This window comes from Pygocentrus nattereri, chromosome 8 (assembly GCF_015220715.1).
Source record: "Pygocentrus nattereri isolate fPygNat1 chromosome 8, fPygNat1.pri, whole genome shotgun sequence".
NCBI classification, from domain to species: domain Eukaryota; kingdom Metazoa; phylum Chordata; class Actinopteri; order Characiformes; family Serrasalmidae; genus Pygocentrus; species Pygocentrus nattereri.
In genome coordinates this window covers 15577504-15599495 of record NC_051218.1, presented here as the reverse complement: position 1 = coordinate 15599495, position 21992 = coordinate 15577504, and the positions used below count along the sequence as shown (strand labels likewise).

At 40.3% G+C, this 21992-nt stretch overlaps 3 protein-coding genes across 8 annotated transcripts; 1 reads left to right on the top strand and 2 right to left on the bottom strand.

The window, feature by feature from the left end:
• Positions 1-1644: 1644 nt before the first annotated feature.
• On the bottom strand, positions 1645-4274 carry psmd10 (proteasome 26S subunit, non-ATPase 10). The gene is made up of 5 exons (XM_017689926.2): positions 4092-4274; positions 3831-3929; positions 3110-3256; positions 2359-2525; positions 1645-2226 (listed from the first exon to the last, which is right to left on the bottom strand). The coding sequence occupies exons 1-5, from the start codon at positions 4203-4205 to the stop codon at positions 2073-2075; spliced, it is 681 nt and encodes a 226-aa protein (XP_017545415.1). The 5' UTR covers positions 4206-4274; the 3' UTR covers positions 1645-2072.
• nxt2 (nuclear transport factor 2-like export factor 2) lies at positions 2230-8862 on the top strand. 5 transcript variants are annotated; one of them, XM_037540548.1, is made up of 5 exons: positions 2230-2248; positions 5181-5278; positions 5768-5854; positions 7857-8001; positions 8236-8862. In XM_037540548.1, exons 2-5 carry the CDS (start codon positions 5264-5266, stop codon positions 8418-8420), a joined length of 432 nt encoding a protein of 143 aa, XP_037396445.1. In that variant the 5' UTR covers positions 2230-2248; positions 5181-5263; the 3' UTR covers positions 8421-8862. The 5 variants fall into 5 exon arrangements, with proteins under 5 accessions (XP_037396445.1, XP_017545422.1, XP_017545417.1 ...); XM_017689933.2 differs by lacking the exon at positions 2230-2248 and adding an exon at positions 4634-4721; XM_017689928.2 differs by lacking the exon at positions 2230-2248 and adding an exon at positions 4702-4806 and having other exon boundaries at positions 8236-8757.
• acsl4a (acyl-CoA synthetase long chain family member 4a) lies at positions 8605-20851 on the bottom strand. 2 transcript variants are annotated; one of them, XM_017689919.1, is made up of 15 exons: positions 20794-20851; positions 17032-17505; positions 16714-16891; positions 16343-16452; positions 14004-14142; positions 13613-13763; positions 13376-13499; positions 13208-13279; positions 12265-12404; positions 12006-12175; positions 11633-11707; positions 11206-11397; positions 10915-11029; positions 10652-10809; positions 8605-10438 (listed from the first exon to the last, which is right to left on the bottom strand). In XM_017689919.1, exons 2-15 carry the CDS (start codon positions 17380-17382, stop codon positions 10281-10283), a joined length of 2133 nt encoding a protein of 710 aa, XP_017545408.1. In that variant the 5' UTR covers positions 17383-17505; positions 20794-20851; the 3' UTR covers positions 8605-10280. The 2 variants fall into 2 exon arrangements, with proteins under 2 accessions (XP_017545408.1, XP_037396443.1); XM_037540546.1 differs by lacking the exon at positions 20794-20851 and adding an exon at positions 20695-20715.
• Between the last annotated feature and the right edge of the window lie 1141 nt (positions 20852-21992).

The window sequence follows — 21992 nt, the reverse complement described above, 5'->3', positions numbered from 1 at the left end:
TAAAGTGGAAAAACACACTACAAGCTGATCCAACTTTGATGTAATGTCCTTAAAACAAGTCAAAATGAGGCTCAGTATTGTGTGTGGCCTCCACGTGCCTGTATGACCTCCCTACAATGCCTGGGCATGCTCCTGATGAGGTGGCGGATGGTCTCCTGAGGGATCTCCTCCCAGACCTGGACTAAAGCATCCGCCAACTCCTGGACAGTCTGTGGTGCAACGTGGCGTTGGTGGATGGAGCGAGACATGATGTACCAGATGTGCTCAATTGGATTCAGGTCTGGGGAACGGGCGGGCCAGCCCATAGCTTAAATGCCTTCATCTTGCAGGAACTGCTGACACTCCAGCCACATGAGGTCTAGTGTTGTCCTGCATTAGGAGGAACCCAGGGCCAACCGCACCAGCATATGGTCTCACAAGGAGTCTGAGGATCTCATCTTGGTACCTAATGGCAGTCAGGCTACCTCTGGCGAGCACATGGAGGGCTGTGCGGCCCTCCAAAGAAGTGCCACCCCACACCATTACTGACCCACTGCCAAACCGGTCATGCTGAAGGATGTTGCAGGCAGCAGATCGCTCTCCACAGCATCTCCAGACTCTGTCATGTCTGTCACATGCTCAGTGTGAACCTGCTTTCATCTGTGAAGAGCACAGGGCGCCAGTGGCGAATTTGCCAATCCTGTCCAATCTGTGGACGTCGGGCCCTCATACCATCCTCATCGAGTCGGTTTCTAACAGTAGCACATTTGTGGCCTGCTGGAGGTCATTTTGCACAAAGGCGGAGGTAGCGGTCCTGCTGCTGGGTTGTTGCCCTCCTACGGCCTCCTCCACGTCTCCTCGTAGTGCCTCCAGCCTCTGGACACTACGCTGACAGACACAGCAAACCTTCTTGCCACAGCTCACATTGATGTGCCATCCTGGATGAGCTGCACTACCTGAGCCACTTGTGTGGGTTTTAGAGTCCGTCTCATGCTACCACGAGTGTGAAAGCACCACCAACATTCAAAAGTGACCAAAACATCAGCCAGAAAGCAGAAAGGAACTGAGAAGTGGTCTGTGGTCCCCACCTGCAGAACCACTCCTTTATTGAGTGTGTCTTGCTAATTGCTAATAATTTCCACCTGTTGTCTATTCCATTTGCACAACAGCTGTGAAATTGATTGTCAATCAGTGTTGCTTCCTAAGTGGACAGTTTGATCTCACATAAGTTTGATTTACTTGGAGTTTATTTGAAATTGAGCAGTGTCTATACATACAGTGTATAGTATAGTATATAATATAATATAATATAATATAATATATATTTTATGGTTGGGTAGTGTAGTGGTTAACACCTCTGCCTTCTACACTGTAGACTGGGGTTCTATCCCCCACCAGGGCAAGCACCCTACACTATACCAATAAGAGTCCTTGGGCAAGACTCCCAACACCACCTTGGCCTACCTGTGTAAAAATGATCAAACTGTAAGTCGCTCTGGATAAGAGCGTCAGCCAAATGCTGTAAATATTATTAAGTATTGCCAATTTTCACCCACACTGGTGGATTTGGCACGAAAAAAAGAAAGGTCATTCAAAAAAGATAAATCAAGAGAACTGATTGTTAACATAGAAAAAAATACACCAGGAAATCAAATTACAACAATATAGTTTGGATTTAATCTTTTAATTTTATTTTCCTTTAAAACAGTTGTCAACTTGAACTACATGACTTTGTAGTGATGTTGAAGATTTCTATACTGCCAAACCTGTACAACTACTTAGAACAAGATACCTATGGTATGTGTTAGGCCTAGGTATGTAAAAGAAGTCTTTGTTTTGTTATTAAGTCTGAAATCATAAGCTTAACACTATAAAAAAGAAAATGTTTTGACATTGAGGATTAACCACATGATGCAAATTTGTATTTTTAGACTTAACATTCCCAAGTCCTGTGAATAACACTCTACTTCTCTTCTTATTTTCATCAACAATGTTCAGCTGTTAACCATCCACTTGGTCACTTACTCATCACATCTGTGTAAACCAGTTCAGTAGGAAGCTGCACTGCCCAGCTGAATTGGTCAGTGTATTCCTCAGCCTTCTACAATCCTCCTAAGCAAAGTTCCAAGCCCACCTTTGGCAATCTGTAAAGGTGTCTTCTCCTCTTTATTCTCAATGTAGATGCTGGCACCATGTTCCACTAAGAGCTTTGCAGCCTCTACCCGCTCTTCATCACATGCAAGATGTCTGGTGAACACAGTGGAACAAGGTTAGTATCAAAATGTATGAAAATAGAGGAGACTGTGCCTCACTGAATAAAAAAAAACAAAAAAAACAAAAACAGAACAACGTAGCACATGTAAAAGAGACTGCACTCACAGAGGGGTGTTGCCCTCAGAGTCCTGAATATTGGTAGAAGCGCTCTGTTTTAAGAGAAGCTGGATGAGACGATAGTTGCCCTTCGCTGACGCTCTGTGTAGAGGTGTGGATTCTAGTTTGTCTGTAGCATTTGGGTCTGCACCATTTTCCAACAAAAGCAGGGCTATCTGTCACAAAAGTGTTACAGATGTGTAAATGTTACACAGCACTGAAAATGGCTTGCCACAACCTTGAAATTTTGGCTGAAAATGAACTGCCTTATTAAAGTGCAACCCTAACATTGCCAAACTGTCTGATTGGCTATCTTGCTTTCTAAGTGTTGATAATTAATATCTCCCAAATGAGGATAATAGCAATAATAATAATAATAATAATAATAATAATAAACAAACATTATTCACTGCTGAACTGAAAAGTGTTTTTGCTCTAAATGACAAGTTAACTTTTGTTGTTTTGTAAGATCAGCGACCTGGCTTAATAAACAAATTTCTGTTTGTTATGATGTAAACAAATGCTTGCAATAGCTAAGAACTAAGGCAAATCATCAGTGTCACTTTAAAGAATTGTGATCATGCAATTACACAGTGATTTCGGCAGGCGCACATACAGCACATTAATTTATTTATTTACACATTTTCAAATATAAAGACCCAAAAAAAAAACAAAAAAAAAAAACACAACACACACATTTTAGAAAATAAGTATACACTGAAACAGACAAAATGCTGGCAAAAGCAAACATAAAAGTTACCTCATATCGGTCCTTTGACGCTGCATAATGTAAAGGGGTGCAACCATTCTGGTTGACTGAGTTAAGCTGTGCTCCTTTGGTTATTAAGGATCTCACAATTTCTTCTCTTCCTGCAGAAGCTGCGATATGTAGAGGGGTCCAAGAGGCCTGAAACCATGTGACATGTATGAAATAAAGCTGATGCTAAAGGGGCCAAAATTCTACATATAACTATCACGCCATCTGCTGTAAACATGCTCACTCGCATCCTACAGCAGAATGGGCATTGTAGTGAGAGAATACAGATGAATGAAAGCATGAAAATGACAGAAACTGTGAATTCTGTCAAACTGGAATGTCCCTTTAACATTACAATGACAAAACACAATAATCATGGCACATTGCATACACAGCTCAATGTTGCTGCACAACAAGTGAGAGATATTAAAAACAACATAAGTGAAGAACAGAAAACAGAGAAAAGCACTGAAAACAAATGAAAAATAATTAAATAAAAAAATTCCATAAACAGGTAATAATAGCATCTAATAGGTAAAACAAGGAATTGTAATTTAGTAAAACATCTAATAAAAAATCTAAACAAATACTTGCTTGTAAAACAGTGTCAAAAGGTACAATAAATGTAAAATTAGAGAAAAGTTCAAAGAAAGGTATGTTTTATGCCTAAAGTATTGTTACAAGTGAAAAGACTGACTGAGAATGAGTGGAGATGCTGACTCACATCATCCTTAAGATCCACTTCAACTCCAATATCCAAAAGAAACTGTACAATATCTACATGCCCAGCTGAACAGGCCCAGTGCAAAGCAGTCCTGTGATCCTACACGAAGAGGGAAGAATAAATCAATAACGACCGTAAATATCGTCAGAAGTAGTTACTCCTCAGTGCTGAACTTCAGCAGACAGACACAGCAGGCTTGCTAAGCTGAATCATTCCCACCCCTGAACTCTTGACCTCGGCTCTGACATGTAAAACTCGCACCTGGTCTGTTTTGGTCGCCAGGCTCCTGTCAGACAGAACGCATTTCTTCAGCTGCTCAAATTTGCCTGTGTAGGCTAAATTACAGATCTCCAAATTAGACACTGAAGCCTCCATCCCACCTTCACACGAAACACACCAATCCCGCTCGGCTTGGCGATGAACAACGGATGTCAGATTCAAAGCATCCTGTGTGGAAAAGTCCTGGTTTCAAATTAACAGCACAACTAAAAAACGCTAAAGGTTTATCTTTCAGTGCCCGCTACTGTCCATTACATACACATATTTAGCTCACTATAATGTTAGTGTTTATGTTTATATACTTTTACATTATATATAAAGATATATACACGTTTTTAAAAAGTAAAACCACCACTGCCTTAAAACACTAAGTGGTTCCTACCACCACCAGTGTAAAGAAAACGAAGGTGGTACATTTACAATTTACAATGCACAACTTCACAGCAGACCGCTCTGAATGACTTGGTTTACATCTCGGCGATTGAATTATTGCAGAAAGTTTGATTAAAGGTGGAATCCCGCCTTAAGACATTATTATTTGCTGCAGCATGGTCTCTTCCAAACCTTCGAGGATCGCAAGACAGAAGAAGGAACTAAATGTTTGGCGTGCAGGTTCGCACGGACATTATTTTCTAGAACGCGCTTTTCAGTTGTGTTAGATGAGGAGCGGGTGTGATTCAGTACATCTGTTATCGGAGTAAGAGTTACAGATTACTGTATATTGCTAAAAATACGCTCTGAACAGGACGGGTTTCAACTTAGTGATGGTGTGCGCTTTCCTTATTGTCGCTGTGAGAAGAAATGTTCGTAAAAGATCTAAGCTGGCGATGCTGAACTTTCTTCCTATTCGCCACCTTGTTGTTCTTATTTTCCCGTTCCACCTTAAACGGTGCGGCGGTTACTGCGGGACCATTTCAGATATAACTGGGAAATTCGAGCAAAAAGTTGACTTTAGCTTCGTGCTAAGAAGCTGGTCAGCTTCAGTTAGTTAGCATTTACTGAGAGCTTCTGTTAACAGTGTGTTTTAGTCGCTGTTTTGTTTTGCTAACGCGCGCTTTCTCACATGTCTAGGTCAAAAGTTGTTTCTCGAGCCGGATTAACCCTCAGAAAGGAAGGAACGCGAGGGGAATTTCACAACCAGGGGATCTGTTAACATGGCTTCAACAATTGTAAGCTTCATCCATTTTTTTTTATATATTCGCCAGCTTTTTATTTGACTTTTGTGTTCCACCTTAAATGGGGCAGCAGCGGTGTAGGTTACCTGAGCCAGAATTTAACTGCCGCAGTATTTAAGGTGGAACGGAAAACGCGAATAGGATAGGATAGACTTTTTTTTTTTTATTATCCCACTGGGGGAAATGTACATTGTTACAGCAGAATACACGGTAAGCAGATAAAGAGCAGTAAGTAGACAAAGATGAGCACCATACAAAATATAAGATATACTATAGAAAGAAATAAATGAACAAGGCGTCTGTTAGCAGAAAAATATAAAAAAATAATCCAGGTAATGACTGGATAAGAAGAAGCTAACTTCAGCTTTGCCCCCCCCCTCCCTTCATATCAGGCTAACGGTTAATCTACCTGTCTAATAGTCTCTGTTAATTGCTGAATCATGTTGTTATTTTTATCAGTATTATTGTATTTATCTTCAACAGGACTTCAGAACCCACGTCGATCAATTGTGCAGATACTCAGAGGAGTTTGTCAATATTTACTACGACTGCATGGATAAGAAACGGAGAGTAAGCAAGCCGCTGCAGATTTCTGTTCAAAGCAGAAATCCACCCTTTTTCCAGCTTTGTGCATAATTCATTCGTTGAGATGTAAACAGTCATTCTGAGTGGTTTGATACATTGTATTACGCAAGGTGCAAGACAAATGCAAAGGTTTGAACACATCTGATCACATTACGCATTTTTGTTGATCCTTTAGGTGAAGATAATTTAACGCATCCTCTACAGAGAACACAGCTCTGCACGGTTTAATGCACAATTGCTGAACGGAAATTGTCCACTAAAATATAAAAATGTTTTAAGTTTGATTCCTATAGAGAATGCATACTTACTGTCAACTAGAAAATCAGCAAAGCATGTAATTTGACCACGGGCACCCAAACCTTTGCATGGGACAGCAGGTACAGTTCCTAAAATGTACTCGAGTAGAGTTTTGATGGGTTTGTAATTTACTGGGCATGCAAGTATTGTAATACTGTTACTTATACTTGGGTATATTTGTAAGGAAAGTACTGTACTTTTAGTCAGTTACATTTTCATTAACATGGAGAGATTCTTTCTCTTTTAACTTCAAAAATCATATTGGTTGACGACGTCTGTACTGCATTGCGACCGGTTACCTCTCTATCTCCAGGTCTAGCATATATAATGACTAATAAACCTCACATTGTATGTTTATAGGTGATTCCTGTACTAAGGTGTTTCCGTTTTTTAAGTTAATAATGATTTAGTTTTCAGTAGTTATACAAGTCATCTCTTCATGGATGACAGCTCACCACGTGAAGCTCAATCCTAGCAAGACTGAGCTGCTATTCATCCCTGCATCTACAGGTCCTGATCGTGATCTTGTCATGTTATTCAAGAACTCTCTTATTGTTCCGTCTGAAGAGGCAAGAAGTCTCGTTGTGATTCTGGATGGCCAGTTATCGTTCTCGGCTCATGTCACGAGCCTAACTCAGTCATGCAGGTTTCTCCTGTACAACATCTGAAGGATTCGACCCTTTCTCACTCGAGAGGCCACCCAGGTGCTAGTTCAGTCTCTTATCATCTCAAGGCTTGACTACTGCAACTCGCTCCCTTCACTGGCTTCCTGTAGCTGCACACATCAGATTTAAAACAGTGATACTTGCCTTCAAAGCCAAAAATTGACCAGCCCCTCCCTACTTGATGGCAATGGTCAAAACTCAAACTGTGCCACAAGCCCGTCAAGCTTCAAGCACAGCTTGGCTTGACCCACCATCCTTCAAGACTCGTGGAAGACAAGCATCAAGACTTTTCTCTGTATTGGCACCCAGGTGGTGGAATGAACTCCCGCTGGCTGTCCGAACAGCAGAGTCTCTCTTGGCCTTCAAACGCAGGCTGAAGACTCCTCTCTTTATACAGTACTGAAATAAACTGTATAAATAGATGTGTCTGAGTTAAGTATTCTTTTGAATGTATTCTACTGCACTTATTGAAATATTGTATTGCACTGCACTGTGTTTTAACTTTTCTGTAGGTCTCACCACAGGCTTTTGTTTCTAGCAGTAGCTGAGCTCAGGACTGGGTTTCTTTCTAACTTGTAGGTAACTAGCAAAGATACTTTCTCTAGATAAAGCGCTTTTTGTGAGTTGCTCTGGATAAGCGCATTTGCTAAATGCTGTAAATGTAGGTCTTTCAGTGGTTTACTATTCAAGTTGTATTTCTAATGAAGATTGTGGATTTTTTTTGTTCTTTTACCTTTTTATCACTTTTACGTTTGCTTAGTACAGTTTAGTTTTTAATATTCACTGGTCATTTTGAAAGGCAAAATGATCAATTATATTTCTATTGACATTGTGACACTTAATTTGTCACCACAGCTGTGTAGAAATCTGAGAAGGTAATGGAGGACAATTTAATATGAAACCACTCTGAATGACTGGTTACATTTTGATTGTATTATGCAAAATATTCCCCATAAATGACAATGTTTGTAGTATACTATACTCCTGCTAATGTTGTGTAAACTTGAGAGAGATGTGTGTTTCAGAACCTGACGAGGCTCTATCTGGATAAAGCAACACTGGTGTGGAACGGCAATGCAGTTTCTGGTCAGGATGCCCTGGGAGAGTTTTTCGAGTCTCTTCCTTCAAGTGAATTTCAAGTACATACACTAGACTGTCAGCCTGTACATGGTACGTGACAAGCGTAGAATGTATTCTTGATAACCTGACAAGCTGAATTACTTTGTTCTTCATTGGTCAGTGTCCTTGTTTCTTACCAGTATAGTATGCTTTTTTTTTTTTTTTAAACTGCCTGAAATGGTGGGGAAAAATTTTTTTTTAAAAGATGCCCAAGCAGATTATTATGGGGACCATTGCCTTGTAAAGGGTGCCTAATGTTTTTTTGTTTTTTTTTCCCTTCAACAGAACAAGCAACTCAAGGCCAGACAACGTTATTGGTGGTTACTGCTGGGTCAGTCAAGTTTGATGGAAACAAGCAGAGATATTTCAACCAGAATTTCTTGTTAACCGCTCAGCCGTCCCCACACAGTGACCAACCTGTCTGGAAGATTGCAAGTGACTGTTTTCGCTTCCAAGACTGGGCAAACTGAACAATTCTCCCTACTTTCCATGATCCATTTGGATAATTGTCCAGGATTTCCACCACAAGCCACTGAGGAAGGCCAAATGACTGTTTTTGTTCTTCCTCCAAAGTTGGCAGAAATGAGTGCTTCATGCTCTTAAGCATGCTGTAAATAATTTTTGTTACAAAACCAAAAAAGGACAATTTGCAACTTGAGTAGAAAACATTTTAATTATCACAACATATTACATATAGTATGTGATCCACAAAACTGAATAAATAAAAGCATCATGAAACATTCTGCAAGCAAACAGTTTCTCAAGTGTTCACATTTGACAAGAGTCCATTATGACTTGGGTTGGGAACCTGAGGATTAACAAAAATATTACATTTTTTTTAGACCATATATTTTCCTGTCAGGAGAACTTTAATCCCAATCCAATTCAAATGCCAAACCTTTGTTGATTCAATGGCTGGTAATTAAATAATGGCTACATCCCTGACAAATTAAATAAAACATGGAAAAAAAAGCAAGCAGTACATTTGCTCACAAATGAAATATCTGGAAAAGAGATGTCTGTTCCCAGATGATAGAATTATTCTCTTTTAATTAAAAAAAACAAAAAACAAAGGAAATATAGTGCAAAAGGTTGTAAGCAGAGCAATCTAAACTGGCAAAATGATAATGTAATGGTGTATAAGTCATTATAGAAGAAATTGATCTGTTTTGCTGGAGACTGCTAGTAACTGGGAACAAAGTCCCAGTGTGGCTCTGAATCGATATTCAATACAGTATCATAGAGTCATCATTCAGGCAGCACTAAAACATACTGGCATATGTATTATAAAATCTGCATTGGTGGTATTAAGCACAGTGGCAGATGATGAAATGTGAACAGTGTTTGGTTCTGTGGATGAATGTTTCATAAAGTGTTTTTTCCCTTCCTTAAGGTTACAACTGATGCCTCTTCTATACTGTACATTGGCACAAAAACTCTCAAGCCAACTGTCATCTCATCCTACAGTCCTGAGTCCTTCACTTAACAAAAAAAATGACCTAATAAATTAACAAAATAGTAACATTGGAAAACAAACCTCATTTACAACTAAATTCCATGCATGTAAAAATTAAATTAATATTTAAAGAAGGAAAACTGATAGGCCACGAAGCCATTGTAAAACCGGTAAAATGTATCACACAAATATCACTGGATGTGCGTAGTTCTTAAATTAACTAACAGTAGGGCAAACACTTAAAAAGAGACCACTCGGAAGGCACAAAGAAATCACCATACATTGCTTGCCTTTGCAAGGAAGCCCATCTGCTGGTACAGCAACGGCATCACCAAACGTTCGGCTTTAGCCTTCAAATTCTAGCAAACCAAGCCATCAAAAAGATTCATTTCTAATGAATGTATTACAAAGTTGAGAATGCAACAGTTCACATAGTTTACAAAAATACAAATAGCTAAAGGTGATGGCAGTTTAATGCTGTTATATGGTTGAAATCCTTTCGCAAGGCAGGAGGTTTCTGTTGCTAGCAGGTAAAAATAATAGGACACTTCATGTTGTTTAAGAATGAACCTTGTCCCTTAGCCAAGTGTCTCATGTCACACAGTTAAAACTCGACAGTAAACTATTCCACAGCAAAGAGACTGTAAAGCTCCGACTGGACAGACCTATACAAAGCTGCTTACATTATCCACAGTATTTTAACAGAATATTTTATAAAACAGAACAGCACACTAGTTTTTTAACACGTGTGCGAGTGTGCGCGCACCACACTAAGCGATGAGGTGTGGTCAGGTCATAGCAAAACATACATGTGCAGCACTAGCTTTACGGCAATAGAGTGATGGTAATGTCATCTTTGGCTACGATTGTGGTTCTATTTGCGGCCATACATTCGCTCAATGTCATGGAGATAGTGGTTTTTCAGCTCCTTCCTTTTCAGTTTAAACGCATCTGTGACCAGGCCAGTTTCAGGGGTCCATGGCTCTGGACTCAAATGTACCTTCACTGGGATCTCGAAGCGCTGCAGTTTAACTATGAAGAAAACGAACATCAGCATGGGCATAAATCCAAAAGCATCAATACAAGTCTTACCAATATTCTAGGCCAACATCATGACGGTGATAGTCATAAATTAAGCCCAGGCCTGTTATTTTGGCCAAGAAAACCCATAATATATTATACTTAAAAAAAAAAAAAAAAAATTACTAGGACTGTATTGATGGAAACAAAACAAAAATAACTTACTAGAAGTGGCAACTTCTTTAATCTCCCTCAGAACTTCCACCTCCATAAAAGGGTGGGTGCAGATTTCTTCCCATGTGCCTTTAATACTCTTCTGATTGGCCAGAGCAGTCAGCTTCTTTTGGTTTGGCACCACAAAGCTAATCACGTAGTTCTGATCACTGTTGATAAAACAGAGGAGAGAAGTCTATAAACTGTGGCTAGCTAAGCATGAGTATTTTCTCTCCGTCACTTCACTTGCAGTAGCTACTGTGAAGCTAACGCACCTGTTTGCGTATGCACAGATGTTGTCAATTAGGGCGCAGTTCTTCAGGGCTGACTCAACTTTTCCCAAAGATACATATTCCCCAGCTTGCAGTTTGACCAGGTCCTTCTTACGATCTATAAATATATATTACAAGAAGAGAACAAATCAAAATACTAGCATGGCTAACAACACATTTTTATAGCTACCCTTACTAGTTTCCATTATTGTTAGCAACATAAGCATTTTTTGGAGAAAAAAATGAAACCTGGCAACATTTCATTCACTGTAGTTGGCCAGTCCTGATACATACCCACAATCTGGAGACAGCCATCAGGGTGCATCTCTCCTACGTCCCCAGTGCAGAACCATCGTTGCCCATTCTCATCCAAAAAGAAATCACCACTATTACTGCTTTCATTCCTGTAGTAGCCCAAAGCCACATTGGGACCTCCAATCAGGATCTCACCTCGAGGATGAGGCTTGTCCAGCTTTGTATAGCCACCTGTTAAAAAGAATTGCACTGCTTATGGCCTTTCCATGACATTTTTATTCTTGTCCAAGACCCTCATAAATTACTTGGATGAACACACAAAAGACTTGATAAGTAACTGCAAAACAATTTTTGGCTAGTCAGGACAGGCCAAACTCCTTGCAAGTGCGCATGCCAGTGGGTTCCCAGATGATCTCTGTAAAACATGATATCACAGGCTAAATGTTCTGCAATTTTATCCACTGACCTTCTACCCAGTCTCTGAGTTTGACTTCACAGCAGATGAGGGGAGCTCCCACTCGTCCTGTACTGTAGTCTGCCACTGCATTCCAAAAGAACAAGACGATGTGAGTGTCACAAGTTAAATGCAACCTAATAACAACATTGTGAATCAGATTTCCAAGATATGGGGCATACACATAAATCGAGCAACTGACATGAGTTGCACTGACTAACCAAGACAAAAAAAAAATCTAACCAAGAGAAAAAATAAATTGTAGTATGTCTAAAAAAAAAAAAAATACACATCTTTCCACAAATAAATGTGAAAAGTTCATTGATCGTTGACACTAAAGGCCAAATGCATGCAATTCTGTAATGAGTATTTATGAACTCTTCACCTTCTGTAATGGTGCCTGCTCCACAGGTCTCAGTCAGGCCATAGCCCTGGCCCACAGGGCAGCAGAAACAGATGTTCATGAAACGCTGTGTGGCAGGTGACAGAGGCGCCCCTCCTGATAGCATCATTCGTACATTTCCTCCCAGCAGAGCCCTCACTTTCTTAAACAGCCTACAAGTATACAGAAATACTATGACCCTGGATCAGCACATAAAATAACTATAACATCAGTCACATTAAAGATATACATGTGCTCTTACAAGTTGCAAAGAGGGGCATCATAGCCTTGTTTGATCTGCTCCAGCTTGTAGTCATAAGCTAGTTTAAACAGGGTCCTCTGCACACAGTTCATCTCCTGCACTTTGCTCATCACATTTTTATTGATGCGGTCCATGATTTCCTGGTGGATTAAAAAAAATAAAAACAAACAGTGAAAGATAGTGACGTGGAAAAAAGTATGTGATGTTTGCAAAAAAAACGAGGAAAACTTTAAGAGAACTCCTAAAACAAAGGCAGTAAATTAGCATGAATTATTAGGCTAAGAAATAGCAGAAAGGTATTGCTGAGAAACATGCTGTGTAATGTGCAATTTTAATTATTTTGATGGTAATATTTTTGTTTCATTCCTGAAACTGAAGAGGTTTTGGACTAAACTGTGATGAAGACCACACTCACAGCTCACGGTCAAAGTGATTAACAGTCAGCCTCATGCTGGCTTAAATAAACTAAACTTTATTGGGGTTAAGATCTATTAGCAAACTAATTAGCTTTTCTTAGCTTCTCTGCTGACCGCTTGAAAAAAGTCAGATGAAACATGACTGTACACAACAAATTACACAGTTTGAGTCCTCCTCAGCATCAAACATTGCTCTGACTAGCTCCAGAGTTATTAGGCATGAACACCTGCAGCTTTAATGCTGAATGACTAAATAACTTTGTTTGATTAATGTAATCATGGTTTCCAGAATCCATTTTTGTTACATGTATATTTTTCACTTCTCAAACGCATATGTCTGCACTGAATGTCCAGTAAAGCCAGTTTATGTCTGAGTGTACTGAGGTAACCTTTACTGTAAGTTTGATGGATGTAGCAACAGCAACTAAAAAAAGCAGGACTTTTTCCAAATTCTGCAAACTTAAGCTTAAACTGTAAGGTTAAGCTAAAGGTAAACTATAAAAATAGAGGAGCAAAGCAAAACTTACTGGTACAGCTGCCATCAGCGTAGGCCTTAGCTCAGAGCAGTCACCCTTACTGCCTTTTTTGATTTTAGTGGACTAGTGAAAAAACATCAAAAGCACAATCAGATGACTAGAAAGACAACAACATAACCGTTCCATTACTACTGTTACAATGTTTCGAAGCTCCATTACCTGATCGGACAGTGTTTGTGGGGAGGAATAGCCAATTTTGCATCCATAGGTTACACATGAGATCTCAGCAGTCAACTCCAACACATGAGCCAGGGGCAGATAAGCAATGTATGTGTCCTTGGGGCTGTAAAAATACAAATCTACAGTCAGACAAAACGACTTTTACTAAGTTCAATGTCAGTTCAACGTCAGTACGTTTGAGGCTGTTTCATATCAGGCACATTTTTCCCCACTCACCCCAAGTCAGGGATCCTCTCACATTGGCCTGTCATGCCAGAAATGAGGTTGCTGTGAATTATGATGACCCCTTTTGGGCGGCCAGTGGAGCCACTGGTGTACATGATGACAGCAAGGTCTGACGGGATGGGTCTCACAATCTGCCTATTCACTGCAAAACAAAACACACATTGTTTTCTTCTCCAGTAACAGTAAGGGGCCTGATTTACAGTTGCTTTAGCACAAATTGCTACTGAAAACACATGAAAGGTCTGAGGGTGAACCAAAGACATAGGCAAAGATTAAATAAACAGTACAAAATAACTGATTTTAGTCTATAATCTCAAGTCTGTACATTATATCTTAAAATCTGCAGTCAAAGCAGTTGGTGCATTGCTCAAACTGTACTCACAGTTTTCAGGTTTAGCTCCCAGCTCCTTTATATACTGCATGCTGTGGATTTGAACGGTCTCCGGATAGCCTGCAGTGCTGATGCTCTTGTTGTCCACATAGATGATATGTCTCAGCTTGGGGATTTGAGGAAGTATGCTCTACACATAAGAATAATAACAAAACATGTTTGTTCTCCTGTGCAAAAATTAAAGGGTTCAGAGCATACCAAGGCAGAGCTGAGAATGACCATGTTATTAAAGGCATATGACCAGCTCAAATATCACTTACAGTTGACTAATGCATCTAGTTCATCTAAAAAAAGGCAAAGAACAACTGTTTCCCCACAAACATACTATGCTTGGACGGCACACCCTCAAGTATACCGACAGCCATTCAAGTATATTTTGTCTTATTTGAACAATATCTAATTTACATTTTGTCACATTTCCTTCCAGCAAGAAAATTTCATGTTTTTACAAATAAAGGGCACACAGAGTCAATGATGCAAAGAATTCCCCCTTTTCCTTGCAGTAACTTCTATAACAAAATACCTTTACTTTAGTCAAGCTTAAGAGGTGCTTCATATCTAAAAAGTAAGGGCATCTAATGGTTAAATGCCATATATCATAGAACCTGACTTTTGCTTGCTTTTTAAAATAAGAGTTAATGTATTCAGGGTTAAGATTTCAGAATGTACCACTCTCCAGTCCATTCAATCTACATACTGAAACCAAGTCACAGAAATAGGCCATTTTAAATTCATTGTTTTCGTGATTTTATGAAAATCAATACACTTATATATTCAGTTTACAGCATTTTAGCCCTGCCTGTTCACACTGAAGAAGTCTTTTAGCCTTAACTGCTTTTTGTATGAGGCCCTACATGAGTGGCGAATCAGAACTGTGATCATTTACAGTAACAAAAACAGCCTGTTTAATTCTAAGGGACAAACATACTATATCGCCAAAAGTATTCACTCACCTATCCAAATAATTAAATTCAGGTGTTCCAATACATGTGTATAAAACCAAGCACCTAGACATGCAGATTGCTTCTACAAACATTTGTGAAAGAATGTTTCGCTCTCAGGAGCTCAGTGAATTCCAGTATGGTACCATGACAGGATGCCACATGTGCAACAAGTCCCAATGATGAAATTTCTTCGCTACTAAATATTCCACAGTCAACTGTCTGTGGTATTATAACAAAGTGGAAGTGATTGGGAATGATAGCAACTCAGCCACGAAGTGGTCAACCACGTAAAATGACAGAGCAGGGTCAGCGGATGCTGAGGCGTATAGTGCGTAGAGGTCGCCAGCTTTCTGCAGTCACTTACTACAGACCTCCAAACTTCAGATGGCCTTCAGATTAGCTCAAGAACAGCGTAGAGAACTTCATGGAATGGGTTTCCATGGCTGAGCATTTGCATCCAAACCTTACATCACCAAGCTCAATGCAAAGAGTAGAATACATTGGTGTAAAGCGCCGCCACTGGACTCTAGAGCAGTGGAGACGTGTTCTCTGGAGTGATGAATCATGCTTCTCTGTCTGGCAATCCGATGGACGAGTATAGGTGTGGCAGTTGCAAGGAGAACGGTACTTGTCAGACTGCCTTGTGCCAAGTGTTATGTGACCCAAGAAGTTTTGAACAATTTCACGCTCCAAACTTTGTGGGAACAGTTTGGGGATGGCCCCTTCCTGTTCCAACATGACTGTGCACCAGTGCACAAAGCAAGGTCCATAAAGACATGAATGTGTGAGTTTGGTGTGGAAGAACTTCACTGGCTTACACAGAGTCCTGACCTAAACCTGAAAGAACACCTTTGAGATGAATTAGAGCAGAGACTACGAGCCAGGCCTTCTCATCCAACATCAGGGTCTGACCTCACAAACAAACTCCTAAACCTTGTGGAAAGCCTTCCCAGAAGAGTTGAAGCTGTTATAGCTGCAAAGGGTGGGCCAACATTATATTAAGCTCTATGGATTAAGAATGGGATTTCACTCAAGCGAATACTTTTGACAATATAGTGTAGGTTGGGTAGAGGGCCCGTAAAATGAATGATGACCATTTTTGGTTCAGAACATCTTATAAAATGTTAAATGTGAACCTCATGGGAACATATAAAAAGAGAGAAAAGTGTCTGATAAGGGGCTTTTAATATATCACTTATTTGATGCCTTCTTCTTGTACCTGATAAAGTAAACAGATGTTATGATGACTTTGGATATCCTTATATTTAGAGAACCTCCCACAGCCCTAATGGTGGTCTATTTACACTAGACCCATAGCCTTAGGAGATACAAATCTCTTTACAATGTACTTAGGTCTAGATTTATCTGTGATGAGATGGAACTCACCTTTAACTTAGTTTCCAGAAGCACCACACTAGTGACCAAGTGAGTGACCTCACACTCATTCAGTCCAAAGGCCACAGCATCTTCTCCAAGAGTTGCATAAAATGTGACCACTAAAGATAGACACATTAAGCAACAGATTAACAGATTAAGCAAACAGACAAGACTGAACAGGTCAAAGTGTCAATAAAGAGAAAAACAAGTCTTATTTTTTTATAGTACAAAGTGGTTGTGAACCACAGAAAAGACAATAACTCAGGGGTCATTAACAAGAGCTCCTTTATGATTTTTCATTTTCATAACTAATATAAACAGTTTTGTTTTTCTGGGGGAAAAGCCTAAATGTGGAAAGGAGAGGAAAAAATGATTCTTACATGGGAAATTGCGTCTGAAGCAAGACTGAGCTGTGATCATCCACTCAGCCCGTGTCTCACAGAAAATGGCGATGGTATTTTTTGGCTGCTGGCCCACTGCTGCCAGGCCACTGCCGAACAAATTCACTTCAATGTCCAGCTCCTCATACGTGACCCACTTGTAATCACCTAGAATCAGCTACAAGGGAGAAAAGTTCCTTTGTTAGCCAGACCTCTAATACACATTATACATCACTCTAAAAAGACCTGAAAATGACCACGATGGTCCACAAAGTATGATAATTATGCATTTCAATCGATGTGAGAAAGGCACGCTACCTTTTTAAAGACCTTTCCGCTTGGTTGGGTTTCATTTTCTTCACTCAGAACAGTTCGTGTTCCTAGGCACTGCGCTTTGCCAAAGCGTTGCACAGCATGATCAAACAACTTGTCCAGCGTGTCCTTTCCTGGGAAATCCACCCGTGCCAGAGAGTCAAAGTGATCTAAGGAGCGATAGGGTCCCTCTGCTTGACCTTTGATAGACTTCGCTTTCATTCGCTTGGCTAGGGCTTTCTTTTCCTGGGCTCCAGTCAGGAAGTACCATGGTAGAAAGCTCACGACTGAGTACAACCATACAAGCAGGTGGACTGGAAGCAGGAGAAAGGTGCTGAGATCCATGTTGAGAATCATGTTTGCAGCGAGGCTGAGGTGTGGAATGAAGGGTTCAGGCCAGGCCTGAGTGAAGACTCTTCTTTAACTTCTTTACTCTACTAGATTAGGTAATTCCTGGTTGCTCCTCTCCAAATGTCTAACCTAAAGATGGGGAACATGGCAAAGATATACCACACTTAAAGACATTTTCACAATACATGGCATGCATGATGAAAAGGTTTCTTTGAGGTTTGAGGCAAAAGAGTAATACCATCGTTTTAAAAGGCCATGAAAAATGTATAAAAAAAGTATAATGGGAAGCATTTTCATCTATATTTGACAAAAAAAATTAAATATATTTAACAAGAAACAAGACGAAATCAAACAACTGGTAAAACTAAACTAATGAAATAAGACAACGTCATAGTGGGCTGACATGCAGTCAGCCATTTATTACTAGGCAGTTTCTGCAGCCCTACACCCTGGCTGTTTTTTTTACAGGCTCTCTATAATTTGTCTGACTTTATGACGTTTCAGTGTCATTATGATGTTGTTAAGTGTCCTTGAAATACATATGACATATTCAGAAAATTATACTGTGATGGACATGTGCCTCACAAGGAAATTACTTAAGCACAGTTTAAACAAATGAAGTGCTTGCCTTGAGCAAATCCTTTTTTTAAAAAAAAGGGTCATATTTCCTCAGAAATGGTATGATTGAAGCTCCCTGTGGCTAAATTTCACTGACAGACTGGGCATTCATTCCTCTGCATGAGTGATATCAGCAGGGCTTATTAGCAGTCACACGTTCGCTTGGTGAAAGACGCATTCCAGAGCACTGAACAGAGAACGGCCACATCTAACCAAACACATCAGTTCACAAACACCACTACACTGTGTCGAGACATGCAGGCTGTCATGACCTCAACACGATCTCTGTGATCTGTTAAGACTAACTAGAATATATAATAAACATGTCCTCGTTTTGGGCACGAATATCCACTTCTATCCTCTCTCTATTTTTTCTGGAACTTCGTTGGCCTAAAATAAATATTTCAGAACTACTTCAGCTTGTTTTAATGCTGCACTTCTGCTTTTGCCTAAATAAGTGTTGTCTCTCAGGCCTGCTCACATCTATGTATAACATGAAAATGATAGAGGAAATACAAACACTTTAGTGACCATGTATGTTTATTCCTATCAATGATACTATTGCATCTCAATAATCAAAACTCTTCAGGTTCATTCAAAAAGTACTGGCTTTTTCATAGGTTTGCATATAATGATGGCAACACACTGCATTGTGCTTTTCAATGCTTCCTTCAGAATTCATGCTCACCCACTCTAGGAACATTAGCTGTGAAAGAAGCAATGCACCCTGTGGTTCGAGGTTAATGTAGTTCACGTCGAAGTTTCAGTTTGCACAACCACTGCCATCACTGACACAGTGACTGTAGTCAGGATTCACAACATTGTAATGACTGCAGCGGTTATCTGTGCTTCTTCAAATTGCTTTAGAGGACACAAGGTCATTTTAGTCACCATTACAACAGCTTTGAAGTCACCCATCCTGTTAAATATATACCCAAAATAAGGGTCCTGCGTCCCTAGACTTCTCACAAAAATGCATCCCATGCAGATATTACTTGTATTTATTGTGTGTGAGAATTAAACACTCCACACTGTAGTCATTCCTCTTAAAATTCAAACTCACATTGAGAGAAAAAAATAACTAATTTCTACATCTACAGACTTACAAATACATGAGCTATAGCACAGTGCATACCATGCAGTTCACATACCTTCGTGCTTTACCAGATCCTATTAATGAGATAAAGGCTGCTTTTCCGTTAAGGCTCCACTCAACAGCCATGAACAGGTTCAAAGAAATTTTGGTATAACAGCTCTTTTATTTGTCCTACTTGGTGATAACCTGCATCCCTGTGACCTCGGAGGGGTCAGTGTGAAAGGCTGACAGCGAGAGCCAATGATATCAAGCCCCTTAGCTCACCCCACACACTGACCACATCCTCAGCCAGACCAGGTGGACAAATAGCTTTACTATACATAGAGCCTGGAGAGGACTTAAACCTGGAAAGTGATCTAATTATCCTGGCACTGGAGATTATTGGCTTTATCATTTAATACAACCCCTTCAATCCATTTACTACCAAATTAGAGATATAAAAATGTGCCAATACCGAAACACAGCCAACACCCAAGATATAAGTCTCTAAATCAGTTAACCAACTCATACTCAACATTTATATTTAACATGATATGGAAAACCACCACAGAACTACTTCTAGATCTGAGTTGGATGGGTCATGAAATGCTGAATGATTTTGTATTAACATCTAGAAAATTTGTTGATTCATTTTATTAGAATTATTCTTATTATTATCATCATCATCATCACCTATTTAACAATCAAACTGGGCTTTCTGTATTGTTTCATTCAAGACCGATTTGCCCAAAAGACCGAGTTTAATATTGTATGGTTAGTAAAACACTTTTCAGCCTTATGGTTTCATGGACCTGAATATAGGAAGGAAACATGGATCTAAGAAAATGGAACATGACAGATATGAACAATAAAGGTTAAACTGCTTTCTCCAAATCTCTACAGAGGCTTGGCTTTGATAGGACCCCCTTAAAAGAGTTCATTTCCACTCATACATCCGTACAACAAATATATTCTTTTAAAAATTTAGGGAGCCCCTAAGGTGTTTTTGCGGAAAGAAAAATGATTGCCAAGGAATTTGATGTAATCACTTATTCTTTTTTAACTGCAGCCCCTTACGGGCTCCGTAAAAAGTACTTCAGTATGTTCATTGTATTTTTTCCTGACGTTGCCTAATAATATAACCGCAGGATCTTATCCAACAACAGCACGTTGCAACTAACGGCTGATAAAAAAAAAACGTTTCGAAGTTACCCAGAGCAGCTAGAACCCCCCGGTGAACCACGCCGGCTTCTGAAACCGCCCTGAAATGAACCCTTCCTCGGACATGGCGCTCTCTCTCTCTCTTTGTCGGCGGTAACTCGTCAGCCAGCATCATCATTAGCATCACATGAGGCTGCCAGCACACGCTTTCCGCATCCCCTCCCGAATTGTGAAAACACCTCAATTTACTGTACATATGTGGTTGTAAACCGACTTTATCGCCGTGACACATTAAAACTTTATCTAAAAACACCCAAGCCGTTGTTTTGTGTCCGCGAGGACTGCGTGAACGCCTAGCCGGTTGAACAGCTCTGCTAACCGGCTTAGCTAACCCGACACATCTCTCAGTCCGCCATCCAAGCAAACACACAAACGTTATCGCAATATTTGAGTAAAGCCGCTACCTTCATCTTGTTATAGATTACAGCGCTAATAAGATTAGTCCATGCTGCTGGATAGCGATACTCAGCTTATCTGGAAGGCTAGGTGAACTACATTCTTACCTCCGCTAAAGCTCAGCGCTGCCTGCCGTCGCCGCCGCTCAGACTGACCGATAGTTACCTTCAACAGCCGGAGAGAACCCGGAACGCCCTGCGTCATCTGACTCCATATTTCTCAGCCAATGAGAGCGAGGAAGGGGAGCCGAGCCCCGCGCGGCCTTTCTCATTCGCATCATACTGTTTAAAACACAATGGCCATGGTGTGTAGAGCAGCTTCAATAGCACATGGACATCTTTTTGTCCTTCGTCTCTCGTTTTCCCTCCTTATCTCGCGATCTTAAAAGGTGTGGTGGCACTGAAAAAACAAATGTACAATTTGTCCCTTTAGGCCAGTGTCGATCGGCCAAGACACCATCAACCATAACAACCATAACATAACCACCGCCTTGTTTCTACACTCTTTGTCCATTCTATCAGCTCCATTTACCATACAGGTGCAGTTGTAGTTCTATAATTACAGACTGTAGTCTGCATCTGTTGCTCTGCCTACTTCGTTAGCCCTCGTTTACCCTGTTTTTTCAAGGTCAGGACCACCACAACAGGCACTACTTGGTTGGTGGACTCATTCTCAGTACTGCAGTGACACTGACGTGGTGGTGCGCTGGTACTAGTGGATCAGACTCAGCAGTGTTTAAAAACTCCAGCAGCAACGTGTCCACTCACTGTCCATTCTATTAGATCCACATAACCTACCCTGCTGTCAACCTTGCAGTCAGAGACAGCAGCACATGTTGCTGCACAGCTTGTGTAGGTCATCCTCTTGTCCTTCATCGGTGGTCACAGGACGCTGTTGGCTGGGTATGTTTGATCTGTAGGCTATACGCAGTCCAGCAGTGACACTGAGGTGTGTAAAACTCCAGCAGCACTGAATTACGTTTCAGCAACTTTGGCATTGTAGCTCCAGTACACAACTAAAGTAGTAACCTTCAGACACCAAACATACCTCAGCTGACCTACATGTGTATAAATATAACTTTTCAACCAAACATTTAAGATTGGTAAAAAGAAATACTTTCTTTTAAAATGGCTTGTTAGCCACTCATTGTTCTGAAATATTTAGTCTTGTCGTTGCAAGCATGGGGAAAGGAAGTTATGAAATCCCATAGGGCCCCACATGGCTGACTCAACACTGCCCAGTGTGTGGGCATGTCACTGTCTCACTGTGTCTAGCACTGAGAAGGATATGAAAAGAATGACACTTT